The sequence below is a fragment of the Amblyomma mixtum genome, chromosome 1 (genome assembly GCF_055824585.1).
Source record: "Amblyomma mixtum isolate Tamu chromosome 1, ASM5582458v1, whole genome shotgun sequence".
Taxonomy (NCBI): Eukaryota; Metazoa; Arthropoda; class Arachnida; order Ixodida; family Ixodidae; genus Amblyomma; species Amblyomma mixtum.
The window spans coordinates 293569484-293583534 of record NC_143012.1 but is presented as its reverse complement, the minus strand read 5'-3'; the positions used below and the strand labels follow the sequence as shown (position 1 = coordinate 293583534).

The window sequence follows — 14051 nt, the reverse complement described above, 5'->3', positions numbered from 1 at the left end:
AAGACGTTCCTTTCCGAAAACGCTGTTCGTGTGTGCGCAGACGACTTTCGCGCGAACGCAGTGGGCAAAATCCATAGTAGTGAAAACGCGACGACACACAACGCCAATAAAAGGTTTCACTTTTCCGAAGTGCCATTAAAAAACCTCTTATAGTATTTAAGCAACAACATCTTTTTTGAAAACATATTTACTTTTAAAAACGCGCCTGTTAATTACGAAATAATAGTTTTTATAGTGTTGACTACTTGGCGAATAGGAGAGCGAGTTGTCTCTTATTTTGGGCAAACTTTGCACTTAAATGCTTTTCTGCTCGTTTGTTGCGATCATTAGACAAGATATTGAATGTTAGGACGTTTGTATTTATCAAACAGCTTTATTTTTCTATTATTTTTTGGCCAAAAGTTGCAGTTCCGCAACAAGTAGCTCACCGCCCCATGATGCTTTGGGCGCCCATGGTGGCTGAAGTGGTCCCGAGGGGTCGCCATGCAAACTCCCATAGACGGCTTGCCAGCTTTCCCTCTAGGTAATAGTAAGAAACTCTATGCATAACGCCTCCGCCGACCCTGGATTTTCTGGAGAATGGCGCTTCTAACGCTCTCGCGTTAAAATGTAAGCGAACACTTATTACACACTTGAAGAAGCGTCACTCCAATCATTTATGCAGCTAAAATCGGCTCATAAAAAAAAAAAAGAGGCGTACTTGGTGAGTACTGTTTAGTAAGTTTAGTTGCACCCTGGTAAAGTTTTCCTTTTCTGCGTTCTTGCGACCGCAAGCTCGCATTGCTTCGCGCAGCGCCGAGCCTAACTGAAGGACCGGTGGGGCGGGGAAGCACTCTTGATACCGCGCAACGTCACGCAACAGTTGCACCGACACACGGGTGTTGAAGGGGAGGGGAGTGTGGATGCCACCAACAGGGAGAGGAGAGTGGAAAAGAGAAAAACCCGGTTTCGGGGACGCCCTGCTCGCCGCCGCGTCACGCTTGCCTTGGTCCTCGGCGGAACCGAGCGCATGAGAAGCAAACACCCGGACGCGTCGCGATCCAAATAGCGCGCCCATCTGACATGGATCTGCTCACGCGTTTCCAGAATCTCCCTCTGTGCGCCCAGCGGCGAATTCGTTCTGCATTCGTGCCCCGGATCACCGATCAGAGAGTGCAAAGGAGCTCTGTTGTGCAGACGCTCGGAATGAACAGCGATCGGCGTTGTTGAGACATGGCGTACCTATGCAGTCATGTTGACTAGTACGCGTAATTCGCTTTTCCACGCCGATTTTTATTTACGCTTTATCATGAAAACCTTCATTGATCGCTTGAAAGCTTTCATCACATCTTTTCACTCGTCGCTTGGCGCCGCAGCCAATGGTGCGTGCTTCCTAAAGAGAGGGGTTGAGTTCGACTCCCGGTCACTGCGTGATCACAGCGGTGGTAACGTGAAGCAGTAACGTTAGCGTCCAGAGGCTGACAGGCTGACACCGACTCAGCTGCATGAAAACCGCTCATTTTGAAGCCTTTCCTTCGTTTTTTGAGGCACCGCATGGCACTTCTTAAGAAGCTGTGAAAACTGTTCCGCCATGTTCAGTACGTACCGTCTTTGCCAGAATAACCAGGCAACGTGTTCTGTTTTCTTGGCCATGTAGTGGAGCGCCTATGACACCCCTGCAGCCCTAATACTATGTGAGGTAATGAGAACCCTTGCTCTAACCTTTAGAAACCTTTTGGTGTTTGTGTATTCTGCAGGCTGACAAGCAAACCGCGTTGCCTAGTTACTTATAGTAGAGACGGTACATAATGCCTGCACATTAAGCTCATATGGTATGACTGCTTGGGATCCCTTTTTAATTTTTCTTTCGCGGGAAGTGTTGTTACATTTCACTAATTTAGCATGGCAGTGACTTCACTAAGTATTCGTCCCGTGGCGAAACTTGAATGGAAGTCTATCGTGAAGCCTTCCTGACGCTAAGGTCTCGTCACAGGCTTGTACCTCAAAAGTATTATTTAATCCTTGTAAAGGTTATGCAGTTATGTAAGGATTATGTAGTCCTTTTAAAACAAAAGACACTGACGAAGTCTTAGCACAAGAAAGGCTGCGCCATAGACTCCCATTCAGGCTTCACCACCGGACGAAGTCCTAGTAAAAGTGCTACAATGCTAATTTACTCAAATGTAACTACAAAAGTACTCAAGTTGTCTGACAGACCGTACCACATCTTATGCGCTCGTTGCGAATAGTCAGCTTTTTACATTTTTTGAAATGCAGAACTCTAGTTACTGCGCCGTAACGATCTGAGCGCGGGATGCTATAACGAACATGGCGCAGCACATTTACTGCGACGTAAGCACGTTGTCTTAGGCTGGCGCCCTTTTGGAACACTTTTGCTCCAAATCCTGAGAAGAGTCTTCATTAAAGTGAGAAGTTTCAAAAGTTTGTAACTCAAATCAGGATGAACTTGATTCATGTTTGCATGCGTCCCAGCATCCGATAATGCCACAGGCACGGATAGAATAGTAACGGTTGCGTATTACAACAAATGAGCGTTAATGTCAGCTCTAGGAATTTGTACAGTAGACATTGATATGCATCCACAGGACGAATCCTGGCGGCAGTACTCTCTCGGACGAGCAAAGGCAAAGGTGCAGCTTCCGGCTCTCCTTCATCCGCGTTTAGCGTCTCCGAAATCTCCGAACCGGCCGCCAACCCGGCTCCGAACAGAACCAGCTTCTCCGAGCGACACGACAGCAGCAGCATCAGCAGCACACAAGCGGGTTCCCATCCTGTGCTTTATTTTTCAAACGGTGGCGGCGGTCCTCATCGCGGTGCTCCCTTTTCGAGAACAGGCTCTCTCCTCCCGTGCGCCAATACCCGGATTCTGCACGAGCCGACCGGGCGCCGCTGTCGCCATATCCGTGTCCGCGCGAAGCTGCATTCTCTGCGCTACGTGTTGCGCACACACGAGGAGCGACGGCCAGGCAGGCGCCGGCGCTTTCGGGGTGTCCAATGGCTTCCCCCCACAGCGGTGACCCCCGTTCATCATTAGGCAAATGTCGCCCCCCCCCCCCCCCCAATCCCCCCCTCCTCCTCTCCTCGGAAAGCGACGTGCCGCCCCGCCACCTCCAGCGCGGCGCCGCGTGTGACACGGAGGGGAGCCGTCGGGTCAGCGCCACACACGAGACCGGCGCGTGCCGCGTACGAACGCCATCGTTGCTCGGTCCCCGAAAAGGAAGCACGACGCCCGCCGCCGCCACCGCAAAGCCACCGCTGACATGGCGGCCGACCGGGGCCGGCGGCAGCGGACAGCTCGCGACGACAGTCGGCAGCGCACTCTCAGGTACGGAGCGCACTTTGCTCAGGGGCCGCTCTCTCTTCCACAGCATGGGGATGTTTACGGCAGAGCATGGAAGGCTCATTCTTTCGATCAGGTACCGCAAGGCATCACGTCAGTGCAGCGACCCTCTATAGGAGTAGACAGCGCGGACTCCTTTTTCCCATGGCGCAACGCTTTGTCCACGTGACCCCTCCCCACTCCCTCCTCCAGACTACGATGAGCTGTATTTGCCGCTAGTTTTCCCCAACTCAAATATTAGATCTTTAGCTTCAAGTTGAGCTACTTCGCTCCTATACAACAAAAAGGCGGGAAGCTTGGATGCTTATTTCCTGTATTTGGTTATAGTTTTGGCCGTAAGATCAATAGCCTAAAATCAAACGAATACTTTGAGTGCACCCTTCGTTTCCTGCTGAAGTCATCGCAGCCGTGCATCTGATGACTTTGGCCTAGTTCTGGCACTATCAATGGCAAATAGCAAAACAGAAGAGGAGGAAACAATAGGTTAGATTGTGCAGCGAAGCAGCCCGTATAGACATCTAAAAAAAGCTTTTAACGTGGCATTGCTCAAGTGGGGTCTGCAGCAACGTGCAAGCAGTCTAGAGTGCATTTGATTGCACAAGCCATAAGCAGTCAGGCATAAACTGCCAACCGTCTCAGCCTAGATTGTGAAAACGTTATGAACTTGCAAAGACTTCAATAAACAACCCACAAAGAAATTTGGCTCAAGGATCATCGCGTAATTTCGCTCCCTCTTCAGATTTTCAGTTGATGTTTCTCTCGGCACAAGGTCGGATTCAGATGCTTATATGAAAGATTAAAGATGGGAAACATGCCAAACCTATTAGCATGATCACCGTTTAGCTTATCCTAGCCAAGACGCTGAGGCGTTTTTCCTTTGTCATTTTCTGACAAAGTGCGGCCATTGTTTCAAGGAAATAATTTCATATGCACAGACAATTAACTGAAATCACTTTTCCTTCGGTGTGTCTGCAAATGGTGCCTTGTTCAATCCAACAGGAATCACTTCATAGCGCTAACGGTGGTGGCTGCCTTCCTGTTGCCGTTTCCACCTGGCGCCGTCGCGAAGAACCCGTTCGGCCCTGCGTTGAAGGCACTTAATCACACCATAGACATCCACAAGATGCGCAACGTCACGTGGGAGCGGTACCTACTTCTACTTTCCACTCCTCAAGTTCCGGAGCGGTACGTTCCGGATCTGCCGCAAGCTGTGAGTACATCTTTAACAAGCCAGTTTAGCTGGTTATCCCTATAACACCTCACGAATTATCATGCAGTAGTCGTAGGGACATTTCGCAGCCTTTGCTAACTTTCGTGCGGAACCAGTTTTGTCCCTTTCTGCCAACCAAGTTTTCGTGGAGTGTTTTTCACTTTGCTCCTTCGCAGCCGGTTCTCTGCCTTCTTCTGCTTCCTCTGTGCATCTTCTTAGCGCCCCGTTCGTACTGCAAAGTTTCGCGTATTAGACGCGAAAATTGCACGAGAGAAGACCAGGTGGTAACAATGTGAAATATATTCGTACATCTAACGTAAGAAGTTTAATGTTCATCATTTATTTTATCCTGCCCTTATTATGTTCACATTAGTCGGCTTCACAGTATTCTTCAACAGCCTTATGTGGTTGATACTTATTGTCTAACCACCCGCCGTGGTGGTTCAATGTACTTTGGTATTCGGCTGCTGGTCCTAAGATCGCGGGTTCGACCCCGGCCACGGCGGTCGCATTTCGATGAAGTGGAAACACGAAGACGTGTGTGCTGTGACGTATCAGCCCACCCTAGAGGTCACCAGGTGGTCTAACCGCAGCAGCTATAAATTAATTCGAGCGCTCCGCCACGGCATACCTCATACCCCATATGTCGCTTCGGGGCGTTAAACCCCACAGACCAGATATCAATTGCAACCTAGCTGAACGTACTGCGTGCTTTGCCCAGCGTTAGAAACTGTAAGCTTATGTCAGTATTGTTTTGATATAGATATAACAGGAAGAAACAACTTCAAATCCGAAAAGCTGAAGGGGACCGATCCGTGTGGCGCATGCGGTCTTTAATGCAACTTTACCGCATGCATCAGTGGGCTTACGCAGTTAGGGGGAAACGCGCAAAACTTTTCTTGAGTAAAGGATATTTTCCAGCGATAACGTGTTTTCTGTCGGCTTCCACAAATGACCAAGCTTCTTCTTTGATCACTTTGGTCGTCCACCTCGCGGTCTACGGTGTTGTACTGGACAACACGATTGTAGGTTCTGCTCCGGTCGCGCCGGTTGTGCTACGATAAAGGCGAAACGTAAAAAAATTGCGCCTCTCCCGTAACCGAGAGTAGAGTAAGCATGAAATGTTTACGGGCCTAACACAGGCTCCATTGCTCGGCTTAAGCAGCTGTGACGGTGGCGGCACTGAAATCGAGGACGATGCAGAAGCGTACGCGGACACGACGAGACGCAGGCCTGACAAGGATGTATATGCAGCGCGTTCGAATACTCCGCGAGCGTGTATACATCTGCCTGCCAGAGGGCATGAAGGCCCTGCGGCCGGTCTTTTACATGCGTGAGTGTAGGACCGCAGCGCCATCCTTGGGGAGCGCGCAAAAGCAGTTTTTCAGCCGAAAGCCCTTCTCGCCCTGGAGCTCCCCTCTTTCTCTAAGCGGCCTTCTCTCAAAGCCCCTAACAGATCACGTATGACAACGAAGTGTATTGTGGCATGTATGTGCTTTTTGCACGCTTTATTAGAAATCGGAAATTATAATTCCGTGGATTATCAAATGCACAGCTCGATTGATATCTTGATAAACATTGAGAAGACACTGGCAGCAGTTATTTTTTGTGACTCGTTTGGAGAGCAACCGGCGCTTGTATGCCGGTCCCGTAGGAGGGCTTAGAGAGTCTCGTTAAATCTCGTTAAGTCTCGTACGGTGCCCGGATGTTCTCGTTTTAAAGCCCGGATGAGTGGAATTCAGTGCCCGGATGATAGCTCTCGGTCTCGGCGTGACGTCACCACACTGCCGACAACGGGAACTAAAAGCATTTCATGCTTAAAACCCCGCGCGGACCGAGATTTTTGTAAGCGCTAAAGAACACCGGGTGATCTCGTACGGTGCCCGGATGTTCTCGTTTTAGAGCCCGGATGAGTGGAATTCAGTGCCCGGATGATAGCTCTCGGTCTCGGCGTGACGTCATCACACTGCCGACAACGGGAACTAAAAGCATTTCATGCTTAAAACCCCGCGCGGACGGAGATTTTTGTAAGCGCTAAAGAACACCGGGTGATCTAAGTCAATTCGGAGCCCATTAAAGGCCTTGTTTCAGTGCCTGGGGGTAGCTCTGATGCATAGGAACCTATCATCAATAAATTATTGTGAGAGTTGGCCGCTTTTCAGTCATGAGTCATGACAGTGCGTGAACCCTCTCAGCTGTATCGCGCCAGAGCGAAAAGTCATTTTTTAAGAATATTGGCAAATATATTATGTGCAAGCTCTCTTCTTTTCTCTAGTTCGCTTAGAATACGAAATTTCCTGTTTAATGCTGTATGCTTTAGAAGAAAAATCTTTTGCAGTGCTATAATTTTCACTATGCGTGCCATGCATGTATTGCTTATTGAGCAGGTTTGTTTTGCTTGCTTGCTGCGCAAGGGCGAAGCGGAGGGTTTTCTGCAAAAGTGCCACAATATGCCAGCCTTGTTGCCCGGTCGGTCACTAACTGTTGCACAATTGGACCCTCCTGCTCTTCGGGTGTGTGACCTGGCGTCAGTGGCTGTTGGCCTTCCAGAAATGGGGCGACTCGGTGCGCAAGTACTCCGTGAGGAACTGCGGCTCGCGCTACGACCCCGTGCACTACGACGAGCTTCGCCTCAGGCCGGACCCGCTCAGCTTTCCCGGATCCGTGTTCGTCACGTCGGCGATCAAGGTGTCCCGAGACATCACGGCACCCATCAAGGTGACCGCCACTTCCTGTCGGTATATAAAGTGTGAGGAGAATGAATGAGAAGAGTATAGGGACATTCTGGTGGGACCAGCTCTTTTCTAAACATTTCGGTGGTTAGGAGTTCAAATGTATGGTTTCTGTGGCACAGTCCCGAGTTCGTGCTTTGCTACGTTTGTCTAGAGGTTGACGGAATATCTCCTACATGGTGCTGCTGCACCAAGGACGAGGAATTAAGGTCTAAGCGTTTATCAAGTCTTCAGAATTCTTATAAATTGAACGAAACGTCACGCAAAGTACGCTGATGCGTTGACTTCTTGTTAAAACTGTGAAAGTCAAGGAAGCATGTACGCTCGTATGCACACTGGCCTGAAAGGCCCTCACGATCAACGCGGACGTCTTGGACGTCGGTTGGATTTCTCTTTTCAGTGTCGTACTGTGTACTGCAAGTTCAACGAGAACTCCGTAGTTCAAAAAAAGAATAAATTTTAGCAGGTACCGTTTGGTGCATCCGTGCGACAAGCTTTAGTGTCAAGGCCGAAACTTCGGTGTAGATGTACACCGTGATGCAGCTTTAAAGCAAATAAGGCGAGTACTACGGAAGCATGGAAGCCTTGCTGTTTATAAATTGATGTTTAAAATCTCTAAGTTTAGTTCCCCATTGGCGAACTGTTTTAATTTTAGTGTAGCGTTCGAAACAGAGGTGCTTGCTGGACTCAGGCGGAATACCTGTTATTGGTATCCCTTTTGGAATTCTCCATGTAAACAATTTATTACGTTTTGGGATGGTTATGCTCTGTGCTGATACCGCGCAGGGTGTTTGCACAGAAAACAATTTTAGTTGCTGCCTTTTGTGAAGACAAAACATTAGCAGGAAGTGACGCGTGCCTATTAAGGGTCCGTCCTCGATGGGCGCGCGGTTCATTTTCTATGAAGGTAGTAGTGCAATGAACTCAAGAGATGTAATGGACCCCTCAAAGTATGTGGCATTGTTTTGCTAAAAACACAGCGTTTCTGTTTCTCCTTGCCTTAAAGCATTTTATTGTAGCCAAGGTTTTCAAGACTTAATTGACTCGCACTGCGCAAAGGACAAAACAAAACTTAGTACTCCTTGTGCACCTCTTCTCGGGACTTTTAATGCGCGGGTGAATCTTGTTAGGCCTGCCATTCATGGAACGCTCTTACCAGGAACAAGAAAATTTTATCTTTTCAATTAGAGGACCAAGATTAAATTCGGAAAAGCTTCGCGGACTGCTGCTTTAGCCCTAAGGCTTTCTTTTACCACCTGCCTGGACGTACTTTCTTTTAGTTTCGGTTGAGTAAAGCAGATTTCGTACCTCTCAAAACAAAGCCACTGAATGGCTCTTAGGGTAGGCCGCACCGACTGCGTCGCAGTCACGACATGCGCAGCGCTTTCAGGATCACATGAGGAACCCCACAGCCAGTCCATTCCATTTTTTTCTTCATTATTTCCTGTTTTGTTCTTTTTGAATGACTCATGCGTCCTCACTCCCAGAGTACCCACTTAGTCATTGTTGTGGCGTCGCTTGAGGGAATCACGTAGACCGAAAGAAAGAAAAATGAAATTATTTTCTTATAATACGCAAGCGCAAGTGCGGAACCTGACCATTAGCCGAGTGAATGAAGACTGCAGTGCACATGAAAGACCGTGGTGGTTGCAAGGGAAGCCCGGAGCAAACGCATTTTCCGGCGGAGTGCACAGTGGTGAAATCGGTCACGATTCCAGGCCTCCCAAACAGATGGCTTGGACTTTTCTAAAATCCACATCGCACTCCCAGTGGGGAGCCATCTCGATTATTATCTGCATTTGTATTGTTAGTCACTTTATAAAAATGGACTTGTTTAAATTCAGCATCATCATCATCATCAGCCTGACTACGCCTACTGCAGGACAAAGGCCTCTCCGATATCTCTCCAATTAACCCTGTCCTGTGTCAGCTGCTGCCACCTTATCGCTGCAGACTTCTAAATTTATCCGCCCGCCTAACTTCCTGCCACCCCTTCCTAGGATTCTCTGCCTATGGAGTCTAGTCAGTTTACCTTGAGGACCATACAAGCAGCTATGCATTTTCCAGCGAGAAGCACACATTAATTTAAGCATTTGATGAGAGTGTTCTCTTCCTCGCCGTGAATAATCTAGCTCGTAATAAAGCCTAACACATGCTGTTTCAACAAACACTAGATCGCGAGGCAAACATCACCGGTAGTTTCTATCCGCCTATGTAAATTTAAAGAGCCATTTCGAAGACTTTAGGAGCCAGCGACCAGGAATCCACCAAGAATACTTTCCCTCGTTGATTACTTTGGTTTCTAATGATAATCCGTGGTTAAAAACAAACAAATGAAACACAAGCGCTCTTAACTACACTGTCGTTGCACTATTAACGACATGGTTAAGGAATACGAGGCCACCGGCCATGTTGCTCGAAATGAATTGCTAAGCTAGTCGGTTCCACATGCTTCACTCCACTGCAGCGCACAAAAAACAAACATGGACAGAAGTTGCACTGTGGCATGTAAAATTCAACAAGAAAAATACTACCTCTGCTGCTCTCACCACTGTCGTGTAATATGCTTGAAGCAAACTTTAACGGTAAAAAAAAAAAAGTGTTCTATAGCGGACAAAGGCGTTTTCGCACACTCGAAGGTGGAAAATAAAGTAATGGGGAATGAGCTTCTGCAGCAAACCACAACCAAGGCAGTCGACCCTGGGAGGCTCCCTTGATCTCCCTGGGATGAAGCTGGGAGGGATTGGTTGTATGTGAACGGTAGTGTGATGTGGGTTATGGGAATTGGGTTCAGATTGGGGACAGCGAGGGATCTTTCAGTTGATTCAAATAGAGTCGAGCTCCTTTTCAGGCCTCCGCAGAGGGTGAGCTCTCGTTATTTGCCTAAAAGGCGGCCGTCGGCCTTCAAGCGCACTTCCATACCACGAAACATTCGCCGGGCTCTCCCACCCTCCATGACAAGTTACCATAACAGAGGTAGGGATCTGGTGTCTCTTTCCTCAAGCCAGGTTCCTCCAGTCGGACCTTCCTCGATTACTAGAGGTTCCATCCAGACATTCGTTTCAGCTAGTTAGTTACGTCGTGGAGAATCGAATTTTCGTTCGACCCCAGGTCACTGCTGCTCTCATTCTGATGTACTTGCTCGTACGCGGGAACCCTTTCACGATGTTCAAACTTGACATAGATTGTAGAATTACCTAAATTCCGAGGATAACCTAGTGCTATGCTCACAGTCTGTTTTATGACCTCACTTCTCCTCTCCCACGCTTTACTGAGGTACAGGCGCCCGTTTGGAATTGCTTGTCTAAAGTTTGGACCCGTGACTGTACCTTTTGAGATTTTCGTTGGTCTTCCTAGCCGTTAGGCGGTATTTAACTCTTTGGCGGACAGCAAGGCATCACGGCTCCATTGTCTTGCACTGCCAAGATTACAAATGTGGTGTGTTTTTTTTCGTGTTCGTTTTTTGTGCGCTGTGGGGAAGTGAACCATCATGGTCATTACTCGGCGTCACTGGCGTTCTGCTGATGAGCACATTTATTAAGGGGGCTTGACTCCTGGCTGCACAGGATGCATTGCGATGGCCTGAGTCGCAAAAACGCCCTCTACTAAAGTTGCACTGCACCCAAACCGCTCTACGGCGGTATTCTTTTCCCATTCTATTCTTTCGTCATTCCGCCATTGGCCAGGCCCGTCTTTGATACCTCAACGTGCCAAAGACATGGCTTGATGGTTATCGAACCGGATGTCACAGGTGACTGCTATCAGTTATATAAGGACGGAAGAAATAATTGAAAAATGCGTGGCTTTAAAATGCGGCCCGGGTGGTAAAAAAACAATCCAAATTTTACTAGCGCCGCACTGTTCAAGTTCCTCCACTTGAAAGATATGGAAATTTTACGCCAACGAATAACGACGATTCAGACGGAAAACGGCATAACATAAAATAAATATTTCACATGGGTCAGAAGAACATAACTACTCTTCCTCGTGATCAGATTCCTTAATAATGCGGTACACAAACAATTCATTTGATAGGACGGCGTGCAATATGCAGTCGGTTGCACTGTGAGAAATTCTTTTCTATGCCGACGCGGCGAGCTTCATGCGACAAATATGCATTTAATATGCAATGCACTCGAAATAGTGTTAGAGAGCTTACATAAATCAAGCATTCATTGGTTCGATAGGCTAGTTCATCATTTTCAAAGTTTGTGCGTCGTTACTGGCTGTGTTTGTTTTCGCTAGAATCGCCATCGTGCACTTAGGGAAGTGTCACCGGCTCCCATACTGAACCCCATGTCTAATCTATCTTTCACCGCTTTCTGTCCCTAACTTAGGTGGAAATCAGCATGAAGAAGAAAGTTTACCTTTGGGTCACTGTGCCCTGCGTCAACGACTTTGGTTCCTGCGACTACGATGACATTTGCGGCGTTAAGGACTGTCCGCTGTTTTATGAGTTCCTTGGGTTGCCTTGTGGTTGTCCAATCAAGGAGGTAAGGAAGGCGTTCCTTCGCCTTACTGCTTGCCAGTGTGAAGCCATTTTCACGCTTTTTTGTTGGCAGCGTAATTTCGGAGGGGTCACCTTTTTCTCTACAGCGTCGCTGGGAACATGCAAACAACGATAGGGGCGGCAGTCTTATATATATTTAACAACACATAAAGCTACATTTCTCAGGACAAACTTCCGTCTCGCTGATTTTTATCTGCAATCCGACATCCTCAACCATATCTCGTTTCTACTGTCTTTTCATATGTCCTGTGCTCAGATTTTCCGTCGGCAACAAGTAGAGGATGAAGCTCGACAGATAATGATCTCTTTCTTTTATCTCTGCCTCCTAATCAAGTCTTTTCTTGCCACAAATATAACCGCGAATAATTTCTTTGAAACAGTTACAGAAAAGATGATGGACACCTTCATATTTGCTTGCGCCAGTGATGTGCCGTGGGCGCTCTGAGGCGGCAGCTCCACCGACCACTACTGTCAATGCAGCTCCGATGGACGATCTACACATTTCACAACCGCTCCTTTTTCCAGACTCATTGCGGCAGTTTTGAAAAAACATGAGAACCCTGACTCATCATTCTAGTCAAGTTAATTTATTTAATAGGGTTATGATCAGGTGCAATTACAGCATATTTTGCTAGGTGACATTTTGTTCTTGTAAAGCCAGTGGATAAATATTGTTTCCAGCGATGCACAGAGATGGGTATGCCGTATAAAGGTGTTCTCTTTGCTTAGAGCGATAGTCATCAATGTCCCCTGCACAAATTACCATTCTCTGGCTCTTTCTAAACGGGCACAGCTTTGAATATATATTGAGAAGGCAGAAATAGAGCCTGTAGATACTAATGTTTCCAGCCATGTACAGGAAAAGTTATGCAGTCTTAAACTGCGTTCCATGCTGAGAGAGATAATCGGCAATGTCCTCTGTACGTATCAGCATTCCCTAGCTTCTTCTAAACGCGCTCAGCTTTAGTATACATACTGCGCAAGCGTCAAGCAAATTCGGAAAGAATTTCCTGCGTCATTGCGTTCCTGAGATTATCAAGCTCTGTAGGCTCTGATACATTAATTTTAGCAAAGTATTGTAAATACAGAACAGCTCCCCGGAACCAAATAAATGCAGTTTCGGCCACTTTTTAGGCGCCAAAGCATCGTACACAACAGCAAAATAACTATAAACAAGCAATTTTACAAGCTACAATTGTTTTCTTATTCGGGCCACAGTACAATGTTCGGCTACTTTTCACGTAGACTATGCTTGTCCCTTTCTTTTTTTCAGGGTGAATATTCTGTGCAGAACAAAGAGTTCGAGGTTCCGGCCCTTATGCTTCCTGATTGGATCACGTCCGGTGATTACCAGGTCATTGTGAAAGCCAGAAGCCGGGGAGACCAGCTCTTCTGTGTTCACTTCACGTTGTCCTTGAAGTGATTCCGATCTCAAAACTTTTTTTTTTTTGCTTAAGTAGCCATTTTCAGTAGATAAGGAGTGAAAGGAGCATAGAACTTTATGTACATATCTTTTTTATTTTTTGAAAAGGAGAGCAAATAAAATGTCTGAGAAAGAATGCGCCTCCACTCATTTAAGACAGTAGACGGTGATGTATTCCCTTCACAATAACTTCCATGAAAATGTACAGAGATCTTATCTCGGCTTCTCTTACACCCAGCTCGTACACGGGAAGGCCTGTCTGGCCTGTAGATCTGGTTCTTTTTAAAAGGTAGAAAGAAATGTTGCGAGGCTAGCGTACTCGATGTGTTTGATTTCTTTCATCTTTTTTTGGTTGGTTGGTAGTTTCACATTGTGAGCGCGTTTGATCACCAGTTACCAGTGTTTCGCTCAGAGCGTGATCGCAGCAGGAGTTTCAGACGAGGATGTCGCGTCCAGCTGTCATTCTCTGACTCCAATTGACTAAAACATCTGTGCATGTCACCCGATATGCTTATTGTGACACTCGGAGAGATAGCGAGGTTAAAGCCCAAGAAAGAGCCCTATCAGTCTTAGTGGCAGTAAGTGCATCCTTTTCGCTCCTGATAATCTGTAACCTATGCGTCCAGTTATGTCCCCATTAATACACACGCAAGCCGGACCGGATCCTTAAACCGAGTTTTCTGGTTTCTAACTTCGCGAAGAGACAAAGAAAAAAAAACATTTCCAGCTCAGCGCTGCTTCTCTGTCAGCGATTCCTGCACGTGTGGTCCCCTTGATCTAAATTCATTCCGCGGCGTCGCCCCGATGTGCACACCTCGTGGCTTCAGGAAAAGAAA

The 14051-nt window shown here is 47.3% G+C and overlaps 1 protein-coding gene across 2 annotated transcripts; it reads left to right on the top strand.

Moving 5' to 3' along the window:
* The first annotated feature begins 3096 nt into the window (after positions 1 to 3096).
* LOC149372078 (ganglioside GM2 activator-like) lies at positions 3097 to 13351 on the top strand. 2 transcript variants are annotated; one of them, XM_089566450.1, is made up of 5 exons: positions 3097 to 3325; positions 4340 to 4550; positions 7101 to 7268; positions 11620 to 11775; positions 13066 to 13351. In XM_089566450.1, the coding sequence occupies exons 1-5, from the start codon at positions 3261 to 3263 to the stop codon at positions 13213 to 13215; spliced, it is 750 nt and encodes a 249-aa protein (XP_089422576.1). In that variant the 5' UTR covers positions 3097 to 3260; the 3' UTR covers positions 13216 to 13351. The 2 variants fall into 2 exon arrangements, with proteins under 2 accessions (XP_089422576.1, XP_089422575.1); XM_089566449.1 differs by having other exon boundaries at positions 7083 to 7268.
* The last annotated feature ends 700 nt before the right edge of the window (positions 13352 to 14051 follow it).